The 13,901-nt window shown below is 40.7% G+C and overlaps 1 protein-coding gene across 1 annotated transcript in view; it reads left to right on the plus strand.

Annotated features, from left to right (window-relative positions):
• The window catches only part of PARP4 (poly (ADP-ribose) polymerase family, member 4), a 122,002-nt gene that overhangs the window by 3,546 nt on the left and 104,555 nt on the right, over positions 1-13,901 (plus strand). Inside the window, exons 2-9 of the mRNA XM_005880019.2 lie at positions 885-1,017; positions 2,655-2,856; positions 4,311-4,377; positions 5,280-5,355; positions 7,118-7,231; positions 8,885-9,034; positions 11,066-11,203; positions 12,682-12,855. Coding sequence (XP_005880081.1) covers positions 885-1,017; positions 2,655-2,856; positions 4,311-4,377; positions 5,280-5,355; positions 7,118-7,231; positions 8,885-9,034; positions 11,066-11,203; positions 12,682-12,855 — 1,054 coding nt within the window. The remainder of the gene's footprint in view (positions 1-884; positions 1,018-2,654; positions 2,857-4,310; positions 4,378-5,279; positions 5,356-7,117; positions 7,232-8,884; positions 9,035-11,065; positions 11,204-12,681; positions 12,856-13,901) is intronic.

Consider the following 13,901-nt stretch of genomic DNA (forward strand, 5'->3'; position numbering starts at 1 on the left):
CCTCCGTACCTCTGCACTTTACTTCCGCACCTCCTCTGAGTCTCAGTGTGCTTTTCTCTTTCCTTCTAGTTGTAGAATTTCCACTCAGCCAGCCTTCCTGTGGTTCTGGATGATATCCGTTTTGTCTTTTAGTTGTATTTTTGAGTTTGCTGTGGGAGGCAGCAATTTCCGGTGTTTACCTATGCCGCCATCTTGGTTTTTTTCTGGTTGATTCTTGTATGTGCCTTGACCTGGCATCAAACCTGTAACCTAGGTGGACCAGGAAGATGCTCTAACCAGCTGAGCTACCCAGCCAGGGCAATCCTTCTATATTTGATCTGTGACTAAAATCTGTCATGTTTTCCTTAAAATGTATATTATGCCTGGCCCGTGTGGCTCAGTGGTTGAGCATCGACCTATGAACCAGGAAGTCGTAGTTCAATTCCCGGTCAGGTCACATGCCCGGGTTGAGGGCTTGATCCTGTGCTGGGGACGGGAAGGGGGGGTAAAGGGGAGGGGGAGTTCATGCCAGATCAATAATTCTCATCATTGATGTTCTCTCTCTCTCTCCCTCTCCCTTCCTCTTTGAAATCAATAAAAATATATATTTTTAAAAATCACATGTCTTTAAAAAATGTATATTATGAATCTATACCAAAGGATTTTTGGGTGTCATAATATCAGCCATAAAGGCTAGAAATTATTCTAAAACCAATATACATATTGCAAACTGAAGTAATATCCAACTTTTGTGATTATAATATGATTGCAATATCTTTTTTTAAAAAAATAATGCCCAACTCTCCCACAGTTTGCATGTAGAACAATTCTAAAGTCACTATCATTTATATTTACTGAAAAGAAAATCCTTAAAAGTTATGACTTGAAACTTCTTTTCCCTACAGGATGACTGTGGGAGTCTTTGCAAATTGTACTTTCTGTTTGAAAGTAAAGCACTTACCTGGTCAACAGAAGAAAAAGCTACAAACTGACATTAAGGAAAATGGTGGAAATGTTTCCTTTTTATTAAATCCACAGGTAAAATATCCTAAGAATTCTTCTATGATAGACCATTGTGCCTGAGGGGGTGCAGGTCATGGTGAGAAAAGTAAGTAGAGAAACTGGCAGCAGGGAAGTCAGTGGAGGCAGGGGTAGTGACAGCTCCCACAGGGAATCGGCTGGAGAGAGGCAGAGGAGGGAAGACCACCCCATTCCATCTTCTCCTTCTCCTGTGAGCGGTAGGACAATCCTATATGCCATGTGAATCTAATATCATTAGAGCACAGCTGAGGACACCAAAAAAGTAACATCAGACCAGCCAAGTCTGTTTTCAAAGGAGAATGTGCAGCATTTGCCAAAAGCACTCTAGTCACTCACCAGTATGTCAGCACTGGAGTGACACCTGTAAAGGTGGTTCTTATAGGACAGAAAAAAACCCATCTTTGTACTGCTTATTTAAAGGTGGAAGGAAGCTACCTTTTCTCTTGAAATGAACTGTAGGACTGACAGTTTAGATACAGAATTTCAGAGCTAGATGAAATCTTGAAAATAACTAAGGTTACCCTGCTCTGTTTTAACCACCTCATCATAAGAACTAAACATTGAAATTCAAAGTTGTTAGGTGCCAGGTCTACAAGTACAGGCCCTGCCCCCTGCAGGCTCTTCCCTCTCGGTGGGCTGATGGGACTGCCGCTTCCTGGACCACAGCCCTGGGCTTGCCAGTGGAAGGAGCTGGGTTTGTTCTGTGAAGCACAGGCAACTCTAGCTGGATGCTGGGTACTTCTCTGGCATTTGGTAGTTTATCCATGAATGTCAGATACAGAATGGCCCTCTTTTCCTCCAGGTTAGCCACTGACCTGTCAGGATTTCTGTGGATGATGAATTAATGCATGCCCTTTATATCCTTTCAGTTTAGAGAATGCCAACACAGGTTCTCACTTTTAGAATTTCTCACATACAGGACTGCAACCTTTTCAGCAGTTGTTTTGCCAGTGTCTATAAACATTTGAAATGTGCATACCAGCTATTATAATGAAGGAGATAGCACAATATGTAATGACGAGGAATGATCTCCAAAATAAATTGTCAAGTGGAAAAGCAGTATGTTTAGTATGCTGCCATCTGTGGCTACAAAGAGGGCTGTGTACTTGTATGCATGTTGTCTACATAGATTAGCTCAGGTTCCTCTGGACAGGAACCTGGAGAAATGGTGAGGAATAAATTAACTTAATATTATAATTTTACTTTTTAGATATTCTACAATGTGCATATACTACTTATTTTAAAATAAGTGAATAAAATTGCAAATTAACAAAATAATAATGAATACCCTTTAAACCTCTTATTCCACCCTTAAGGAAAAAACAAAGTTGTACAAGAAGTGTACATGAAGATATTCAGCACAGCATTTTTTTAGAGGAGTGAAAATTTGGAAAAAACTCTGGGATTGGTTAATCAATTATGGTACATCCATATCCATAATCTTTAAAAACTGTTGATGTAAAAAAAATTTTAATGTAACAAGAAATTTTATTACTTATAAGAGTTTTAGAAATCTGAGGGAAATTGTTGCAAATTACCTTCAAACAAGACTTTTCAAGGGTGAAAATTACAGATACAAAATAATTTAAGTTTTGTTTCTACTAAAGCATAATGAATTGATTATTTTTTCTTAGTGTACACATATAATCTTAGACAATGCTGATGTTCTCAGTCAGTACCAACTGAAGTCTATCCAAAAGAACCATATCCAGATTGCAAACCTGGATTTTATATGGGAATCTATCAAAGAAGGGAGACTCTTGGACGTAAAGAATTACAATCCTAACAAGTCACTGGACACCACACTACCTCCTTATCAAGAGACAAGCAGTTCTGGTAAGTATTTCATATCAAACATTTTGGTTTGTCAAAGATATTACAGACAAAGTATGGTCCAGAAATACTACCTAAAAATTAGGCTTCTTGTTATCTCAGAAAATGGGCAGCAAAATAGCAAAGGACAAAGATTACTTTAGCAAAGTAGATTTGTCAATATTCAGTCTAGTGTTGTCAGAATCAGAATGACTACAAAAAACACGGGTAGTTTCACCCTGGCCGGGTAGCTCAGTTGGTTAGAGTGTCATCCTGATATGCCAAGGTTGTGGGTTTGATTCCAGTCAGGACGCATACAAGAATCAACTAATGAATGCATAACTAAGCTTCACCCTGGCCGGGTAGCTCAGTTGGTTAGATTGTCATCCTGATATGCCAAGGTTGTGGGTTTGATTCCAGTCAGGACGCATACAAGAATCAACTAATGAATGCATAACTAAGTGGAGCAACAAATCTCTCTCTCTCCCTTGCTTCCTCCCACCATTTCCCCTCCTCTCTTTCTATAGAAATTAATAAAATAAAAAATTTAAAAAACACACAGATAGTCTAAGAAAACTTGATGTGTAATTTTAACTGGGAGGAGGAGGAATTGATTCCAGTCAGAACGCATACAAGAATCAACTAATGAATGCATAACTAAGTGGAGCAACAAATCTCTCTCTCTCCCTTGCTTCCTCCCACCATTTCCCCTCCTCTCTTTCTATAGAAATTAATAAAATAAAAAATTTAAAAAACACACAGATAGTCTAAGAAAACTTGATGTGTAATTTTAACTGGGAGGAGGAGGAATCTTTGTGTTAAAAAGTTATCATCACAGCTTAACGACTGGACATTTTATGACCAGCATTTGGCTAAAGAAGATTTTTTCAAAAGATAATTTCTCCAAAAGTAGCATATCTCTGCCCTAACCGGTTTGGCTCAGTGGATAGAGCGTCAGCCTGCGGACTCACGGGTGCCAGGTTCGATTCTGGACAAGGGCATGTACCTTGGTTGCGGGCACATCCCCAGAAGGGAGTGTGCAGGAGGCAGCTGATCAATGTTTCTCTCTCATCGATGTTTCTAACTCTCTTTCCCTCTCCCTTCCTCTCTGTAAAAAATCAATAAAATATATTTTTAAAAAATTTTAAAAAATCATCATTCTCCCCTTTAAAAAAAAACAAAAAAAAAAAGTAGCATATCTCCTTTATTGTTTTAAAAATATTTTTATTGATTTCAGAGAAAGAGAGAGAGAGAGAGATACATCAATGATGAGAGAGAATCATTGATCAGCTGCTTCCTGTATGCCTCACACTGGGGATTGAGCCTGCAACTGGGGCATGTGCCTTGACCAAGAATTGAACTATGACCTTCAGGTTCACAGGTCGACACTCAACCACTGAGCCACGCTGGTGGGCTTATTAGCTCATTTTAATAAGTCTTTGAGTAGTTAACAAGTGTTTTGTTTGTTTTAATTCTAGAAGTGAAAACAGACAAGCTAAGCCTGGACAATGCCACAGAGAAAGAAAACATCGTGAAACTTACTAAGTAATCTACTTTTGGTCATTAAGACTAGACAGAGTTTTTATAAACCTCAAGCACGGTATTAAAATGCTATTAGTATATCAGTATTTTTGGTAGTATTTTAATTTATGTTGCTTATTTAACTCTTTATTAAGTTTTTATTTAATATTTTTTACTTCAGTTAGTATAGTGATAATTATTTTATCTTCTCAGTATTATATGAGATTGGATGTAATTGTGACATTGATTTGTAAAAAGAAAAATCACTGGAGATAAGATTTGGGCAGTCTGCTCACTCTGTTACCTTACTGAATAGCCTTTAGAAACACTTCGTTAATCTCTACCTGATATTTTTAAAATATAATAACAACCTTCCAAAATGTAGTATGCGAGTCTGAAGCTCTACATGGCTTCTTAAAGCGTACCCAAGACTACAGTATCAATTAGGCATCACATTTTGCCTTATTTTACTTGTTAATAGTAGGTCTAAAAGAGAGAACAAGTATCAAAATTAAAAGTACAGATTAATAAAATAAAGGGAACTTGACTGTAGTGCAGACAGGTGAGTGCCTGTCTGCGGTGATATGGTGTCTCAGGGAACATTGCAGAGTGAACGCAGGCTGCCTGTCTGTGAGGGGATGTGCTTTCTCCAACACGTTGGCCTGTTTCTTTTATACCTATGCTTTATACCACTCCCCGCTATCCAATATAGGCACACAGTATTTGGCATCAGAGCTCTAGAATTACGTAAAGGACCTTTTGATTCCACAAGACCTTTTGACCATTTTTAGAATTTGTAAGGAGGCATTAGGGACTTATAATGCATTTTGAATGTAGTTAGGAGAGGTACAAGAAAAATTCTAGGAAAATCCTATGTAGTCTAAAAGTAGATTTTAATATTAAAATTTTACTTATACACATTTCAGGTTTTATACAGAGAATGTTGAAATTCCTCATTTTCCTCAAGATTTTGAAGTTGCAAAATATAATATCTTGGAAAAAGTAAGAGTTTGATTTCTATTTGGGAAAAAAGCTGTCTGAATGTCATGTGATTATTCTTTCTGTTTGATAATTTTCTTGTTTTGAAAAGTTGTGCATATCCTGAATAATATTTCTTAATATATGAGTTGCTTTTTAATAATCAAGAAAATTTTTACATTTAAAATGTAATGGCCCTGGCTGAGTATCTCAGTGGGTTAGAATGTCATCTCTGTATGCCAGCTTTGGGAGTTTGATCCCTCCTGGTCATGCAAGAAACAACCAGTGAATGCATAAACGGATGGAACAACAAATCGATGTTTCACACTTGCTCTCACTCTCTCTCACTCTCTCTCCCTTCCACTCTCTCTAAAAATTAATTTAAAAAATTTAATGTTTAATTTTTTAGTGTAAAAGTAATTGCTCATAATTACTGATTAAGTAACTCATGCTCATAATAAAAATGTAAACAGTACGAAATGTTAATATGATATTAAAAATAAAGGTCCTGCCCAGGCTGATGTGGCTCAGTTGGAGTGTCGTCCTATACACCAAGTGGTGGTAGCTTCAATTCCTGATCAGGGCACATACCCAGGGTGTGTATAGGAGGCAACCGATCATGTTTCTCTCTTACATCAATGTTTTTTTTCCCTCTCTCTCTCTCCCTCTCTCCCTTCCTCTTCTTAAGATCAATTAAAAGAAATAAAATAAAAGTCCTTCTTGTTTTTAATAGTTTCTTATATTTTAAGAGTAGATTTGATACAAGTATTTACACCATCTTGAATTTCCATTACTTTTCATTTAAAAGAAAAACATACCCTGGCCAGTTTGGCTCAGTGGATAGACTACAGGGTCGGCCCTTGAACTGAAGGGTCCTGGGTTTGATTCTGATCAAGGGCACATACCTCGGTTGAAGGCTTAAACCCCGGCCTGGTTCAGGCGCATGCAGGAGGCAAGCAACCGATGTGTCTCTCTCACATCAATGTTTCTCTCTTTCTCCCCCACCCTTCCACGGTCTCTCAAAATCAATGGAAAAATATCCTTGGATGAGGATTAAAAAATATAAGTAAATTTAAAAAATACTTTTTTTTAACATCACACAAATGCAAATTAACTTTGGCATTCAAAATGATGCTCCATTTGTATTTTTAGGTATTATAATACAACATAACTTGAAAATAACATGCCCTCTGTAATAAAGAAGATCTGAAAAGTGGTACCATTTAAACATATACCGATATATCTATAGTAAAAATATGAGAGGGAAAAATACTGAAATATTAATAGTGATTATATATCTGTAGTATGATTTCAGGTGATTTTTATTTTTACTTAGTACTTTCTGTATTTTCTACATTACATTTCCAAATGAGCATATATTACTTTTATAATCAACCTTTTTCAGTTCACAGGCCGACGCTCTATCCACTGAGCCAAACCAGTTAGGGCTATAATCAACCTTTTTAAAAAAAAAAATCCTCATCTGAGGATACGTTTTATTGATTTTAGAGAGAGGAAGAAAATGAGATAAAGAGAGAGAGAAACATCTATGGGTTGTCTACCATACACACTCCAACCGGGTATCTAGCCTGCAACTCAGGCATGTGCCTTGACCAGGAATCAAACCTGCAATCTTTTGGTGCACGAGGGGGTGGGGATGGGGGGATGGGAAGGGATGCTCCAACCAACTGAACCAGCCAGCCAGGGCTAATCAACTTTTTAAAACGGCGTGTGCAGTTTGTTGTTTAATGAATGCAATTTATGAAAGACCAAGCTCTTTTTCCAGATGGGGACAGAGGGAGGTCGAGAAATTGCAGTGGTGGAATTGCAGTGCTCCCAGGACCCCGGATACCCAGCCTTCCTCATAGTCGCACACTTCCTCCCAGATGGTGGCACTGAGGTAATGATCTTTATATCGATTCCCATGTGTTTATCCACCCTTGCTCATAACTAGTTCCCTTAACATTGGCCAGTGAGCCAGCCAACCTGTTCATATTTTTCATTTTGCCTGTAAATAGGTTTGAAAAGTGGAAACGTGTTCCCTTTTGGAAAGTGTCAGGTGAGGAGAGCAAGGTGAACCCAGTGCCCCTTGACCAGAGCAGCACAGGGGGCTCATCAGAGGAAGACCCTGTATGGGGTTCTTGCTCCTGTTCTGAGTCACTTACAGAAACTTCGCTAATGTATATACCTCTCAAAGCAACTCATTCACACACCTCATTATGCACCTACTTTGTACCAAGCAGTCTGCTAGAGGCTGGAACCCAAAGATAAAAAATACTCATACCTGTCCTCAGAAATCACCACCTGGGAGGAAACATCACATTCATGACTTTAATCCACTGTGACGGTGAAATGTCTATGAACTGTTGTGGGCTCTGAGTGGCAAGGAAGGCTTTGCAGAGACCAACCCAAAACAGTATGAAACAAAAATGAAATCAGAACTAATACCTAAAGTTCAAAGAAAGTGCTACAAAACCATCAAGCCATCTTCTATCTAGACATTCTGCTTATAGACAAGAAACAGGGTGCACAGGTGCGGCTCAGTAGGGGAGTGGTCCCAGGAGCAGTTCACTCAGGCTATGGACACACTCACTTTGTTCCCATGCCAGGGTCAGTTCTAGGCAAGGAAGGAGGCTCACATCAGGTGGGTGCAGGTCCACCGAACTTAGAAGCCCACCCACAGGAGTCCAGACCTCTTATAAGGGGCCTGGGGTCAAGATGCCCTTAAGGGAGGTGCCTGTTGTTGGAGTCCCTGCTCCCAGGGAAGCCCAAGGTGCAGGTTTCCCACCTTCTGTTTATGGTTCATTCATTGACCTCCCAGTTCCAATGCAATTGATTAATGACAGGTTACTATTACCCAAGCAATTTTGCCTAATATTATACACCACCCTTTTCAGGTTTCCATGGGAATAGCTAGAAACTTTAATCCAAGGTCAGATGTGTTCAAGAAGAGGAAAAGTTTTCATTAACCTTTTACCCCAAAATGTGGACTATATTTGGTGGAGGATTTAGTTGTGTGGGTAAAAACTAAGTAAAAATCAAGTTTGAAAACCATGATAGATATGTTACCTTTTTTTTTCTTCATTGAGAAAGCAAGTGAGGCTGCTGCCTAGGCCAGCCTGCCCTTCCTGCTCTCTATACGGAGAGCTGTTGCTGGGTGCCTTCCTCCCTTCAAAAGCCTGAGTCTACTTGGCAAGTCTGTTCACCTTGACAGAAATGATCCTCACTTAACCAGCAGAGAAGGAGCTGTTCCAGAAGAGACTCTTGTAGCTCACTCTTTTCCGTTAGTAAACCCTTTTGATGGAAAATAACTTAACCTCTACCTTCTTAAATGAAGTAGCTTGAACATGACATGCTTCTTTTTGCCATGTTTGAGAGGCGTCCTATAGCCACCAGTCCAGGAGGAGGTTTATACGTGTCATGACTCCCTTGACAATAGCAGGGATCTAATGCTTAGTTTATGTTCCTGGTACATAGTCCGTGTCCAATAAAGGTTGATACTAAGTTACTGTATCCTCATATCCTAACACTTTGCCACATACTCTATTCACAGCCTAGAAAGCAGTTCTCTGTAAAGCAAACCTCTGAAGATGCAAGTGAGTACTATGAAAATTACCTTGAAGAACTGAAGAAACAAGGATTCCTACTAAGGGAATTGTTTACCCCTGAAGCCACCCAATTAGCATCTGAAAAATTGCAAGCAGTAAGATTGGTTTATCCATGTTATTTTGTGTTATTGATGAATAATTTTTAAGAAAAATGTTTCTTTATGGCAAATAAAAAACTGGCAGGAGAGAAGAGTGGGAGTTAGGAAAAGGAACAGTGAACCCACAGAAAGGCATGGAAGCTGAGCTAGAAGTGAGTTCCAGGATAAGCCCCAAAACTTATGGCTTATTTCAGCAATAAATCATCACAGATTTCAAAAGATTTCATTATAACCTAGGCCAGTGGTTGGCAAACTCATTGGTCAACAGAGCCAAATATCAACAGTACAACGATTGAAATTTCTTTTGAGAGCCAAATTTTTTTAAACTTAAACTATATAGGTAGGTACATTGTTATTAACTTAATTAGGGTACTCCTAAGGCTTAGGAAGAGCCACACTCAAGGGGCCAAAAAGCCGCATGTGGCTTGCAAGCCGAAGTTTGCTGACCATGGTCCTAGGCACATTCCACCATTGACAACTAATTCATTGTAATGAGTTTATAAATTCTCACCCACTCTGGAGGCGAACATCCAAGCAGGGAGTCTAGGTTTACAGAACTACATATATTTTACCTGCATCATCATCATGTGGGTGTATTCTCCATCCGGATACTTAAAGCATACTCTGCCGTCCCCTGCACCAGCCTGGGGCAGGCACATAAACGCCACAGACAGCAGCCCCAGCTCTGAGCATCTGTCCTTCTGTCTGCCCTCTCACTTAATAACAGCCACCCCTTCGTCATCCACAAATATAAGCAGAATGCTCACTGCATATCAGGCCCCAAATTATAAGGTGGGTTTATCAAGGCGAATGATAAAATCAGATTGCCTGCTTTCAAGGCATTTGCAGAGTAGATGGGTTTTCTCCCCCGTGCTGCTCCCAATCATTCTGTAAGATGCAGGGATCATCACCCCCATCTCAACACACTTAGGGAGGTTAGGTGACTTGCTTAACTCACACAAATGAAATTTCGTTTTTGTTCTTAGATGTTTTTTTGTAATTCTTATCCATTACCTTGTTTGGAGGGGAACCTCCTTCCCATCCCTGATGCCTCCATCTGTGTGGAGGGAACTCCACTAACAAAACATGACACCACCCCCCCCGACTCCCTCCACACAAGGAGGAGTGACTTGAGGTGACCAACAATTTGTACACCTTACCCCTTTTTCTCACTTCCTCTTGAGACATGACCAAGTCTCAAAGCACATCGTCTGCTGTCTCGCTTCATGTCCCCCTCACCACCACCAATAATAGCACTGAATGGTTAAGTGACCTGTCCATGGTTACCTATAGAGGTAAAGCCAGGGAGGCTCATCATGGGGTCTCTATCCTTGATCACTGCTAGTTTGCTAAGGCTGCTGTAACAAAGCACCACAGACTAGGTGCCTTAAACAATAGATATTTATTTCCTCAGAGTTCCGGAGGCTAAAGGTCCAAGATCAAAGTGTCAGCAGGTGTGGTCATTCAAAGGCCCCTCTCTTGACTTCCAGATAGCCATCTTCACATGGTCTTCTCTGGGTGTGTCTGTGCCCTGATCTTTCTTGCAAGGACATAGGTCAGATTAGGGTCTGCCACAATAATCTCATTTAAACATCGTTTCCTCTTTAGAGACACTATCTTCAAATACAGTCATAGTCTGAGGTACTGGGAGTTACAACTTGAAGAGAGGATTGCAGGATTGTCTTTCATGATCAAGGTTGGTACAAAAATGCCAAGAGTCGGGCCCTTAACCCTTAATACCACTTAACTTCTAATTCCACTGGCAGGCCTATAGTTGGTAGGGTGAAGAAAAAGGCAAAAGGAAAAATAATATGGGACTAAAAGAGAGAAGGGGGACAGAGAAAGGGTATAGGGAGGAGGTGGACGGAGAGCTGAGCAGAAAAATGAGGCCTGAGTATTAACAGTTACTTGAGTGCGGGTGGCTCTCCTTGGCTATAATTATTTCTTCTCATGACTCTAATCATCTCCATTAAAAATAAACCTACCCATGAAAACTTTCTGTTGGTATTGTTTTGCTGTTTGTTGCAGTTGCTTTTGGAGGAGGTAATACATTCAAGCACTCTGAGCCAAGAGGTGAGCGATTTAGTGGAGATGATTTGGGCAGAGGCTCTCGGCCACCTGGAGCACATGCTCCTGGAGTCCATGAGCAGGATCAGTCTTAACGATGTAAGTCATGCATATCCTTGAAACAGAGCCTCTAACCTGACAAACCTGCTTTCCTGGTTTCTTTGCTTTAATGGTACCACTTCTGTTTGAGCACTGGTTCAGTTGTTTTTGGATGCATTCCTCTTCTTTTTTCTTATGCTGGAGTAGGGGACAACGAGAACACTGAGGGGAGATGAGCTTTTAAGAAAACCAGACAGCCCCACCGATGTGACTCAGTGGTTGAGCGTCGACCTATGAACCAGGAGGTCATGGTTCGATTCCCAGTCAGGGCACACGCCCGGGTTGCAGGCTCTATCCCCAGTGGGGGCATGCAGGAGGCAGCCAATCAGTGATTCTCTTTCATCATTAATGTTTCTGTTTTTCCCTCTCCTTTCATCTCTGAAATCAATAAAAAAAATATTTTAAAAAGAAAGGAGCCCTGACCAGTTTGGCTCAGTGGCTAGAGCGTCGGCCTGTGGACTGAAGAGTCACAGGTTCGATTCCCGTCAAGGGTATGTACCTTGGTTGCGGGCACATACCCAGTAGGGGGTGTGCAGGAGGCAGCTGATCGATGTTTCTCTCTCATGGATGTTTCTAACTCTCTATCCCTTTCCCTTCCTCTCTGTAAAAAATGTAAAAAATCAATAAAACATATTTTAAACAAAAAAAAAAAGAAAGGAAAACCAGACATTTCCGCATGTAAAATGTCAGACATGAGAGCTGATCAAAGATTGGCTCATTAGGAAGCCTGTTCTTCTGGGTCAAGAGACTTGTAGCAGGCCTGAGAGACGTGGGTGCTCTTGGTCCTTCCTTAGATACTCAGACCCTAATATCCTCTGTAGTACCTGCTTCAGAACCTTGTGCCTCTGACCATCTGAGGGAAAGGCAGGCAAGTTCCTAGCCCTTCAGAACTTGCTCTTCTTAATTATATGCTATTGAAAAGCAAATGAAAGAAAATGTTCCCAGTGGTCCAACTTGTGCAACTACATTGTCATATTTAAATAATACAGACAATTCCTATGTGGAATTAAATGAATTTATTTCAGGGCAAAAAAAAAAACAAACAATAAAAAGGTCTCTTGGGATAAATTCCAAAAAGTACTTGTGTAATTTGAAACATGTTTTGATGGGTTTTGCTCCTGGTTTGATTCTGACATCTTTCTAAATGTCTTATGTGAAAAGCAAGTTTCCTACTATTACATGAATATTCTTCTCGCTGTGGATGGATATATATATATTTGATATATATTGGATATTGAAGGCTCTGGTTCTTTCCTTTAGTTAAGCTGAGCCCAGTTTTGGAAAACTCCTCATGGCATTATCATCGTAACCAAGATACATCTCCAGTAAACTTTTCATTTGTTTTATGACCCATGCCCAGAAAACTAACCATTGCAACATATCTAACAACTGTTTTAGCTATTTTTATACATTTCTTCACTTTCTCTGTGATTATCAAGATCTAATTTTAATAAGTATATGTCATCTTCCTTTTAAAGGTAAGCAAGGCAGAGGGAATTCTCCTCCTAGTAAAGGCAGCACTGAAAAGTGGAGAGACTGAAGAACAATTGCAAAAGATGATGAGTGACTTCTACAGATTAATACCTCACAGAGGTATAGCTACTGAAAAAGTTAGCCTGAGACTATTAGCCAAGAAAGAGGACCTCTGCCAGGTAAATCTCTGGAATATACAATTCCATTTAAAATATACTGGAGGAGCCCAGCTGGAGTGGCTCAGTTGGTTGGAGGGCACTGAAAGGTTGCTGGTTCAATTCTGGGTCAGGACACGCACCTGGGTTGCAAGGTCAATCCCCGGTTGGGGCACATAGAGAAGGGAACTGATCGATGTTTCTCTCTCACATCAATGTGTGTTCTCTCTCTCTCTCTCTCTCTCTCTCTCTCTCTCTCTCTCTCTCTCTCCCTTAATGTCTCTGAACATGTCCTCGGGTGAGGATTAAAAAAATGAATAGAGAGAACCAAGATGGCGGCATAGGTAAACACCTGTACTTGCTGCCTCCCACAACCATATCAAAATTACAACTAAAAGGAAGAACAACTATCATCCAGAACCAAGGGAAAGCTGGCTGAGTGGAAGTTCTACAACTAGAGAAGTAAAGAAGAAAGTGCATTGAGACTGGTAGGAGGGGCGGAGGCCCAGAATGGGCTGGCACCCAGATACACTGCTTTTTTATCGGGAGGGAGATACAAGCTCCTGCTTGCTCTGAACTTCAGTTCTGGGTGAGACTCTGGAGGACCCAGACACATATGGGGAGAAACTGGACTGTCTGGCATCGGGAAGGAACGCAAGGGCGGCCTTCTCTCAGAGGTGCTCATAGTGGTCATTGTTCCTGCGTTGGGACCTCCCTGGTGCAGGGCTTACTGGCAGCCATTTCTGTTTGCTCCACCCAGGAGATTCCCTGAGACCCCTCCCCACCCGATTTACAACCCCAACCAAGCTGTGTGCAGCAGCTTTTGCATGTGAATGGCCTGTCCTTTCTGAGCCTAAAACCTGTCAAACAGGAAGCAGCCTGCCTTGCTTCATAGCTGTGCCTCCTCTGGCACGTCCAAACCTGATACAAAGAGGAGGAATCTTCAGCTCTCTCTGTAGCTCCTGCTGGGTGGTCCCAGGAAGTGGATGACTTTGCACCTCCTTGGAGATCCAAGAGCCAGTGTACCCAGTGGTCAGTATGAGACCATACCAGATTACAACTCTTCACAT

The sequence above is a fragment of the Myotis brandtii genome, unplaced genomic scaffold, assembly GCF_000412655.1.
Source record: "Myotis brandtii unplaced genomic scaffold, ASM41265v1 scaffold62, whole genome shotgun sequence".
Classification (NCBI taxonomy): domain Eukaryota; kingdom Metazoa; phylum Chordata; class Mammalia; order Chiroptera; family Vespertilionidae; genus Myotis; species Myotis brandtii.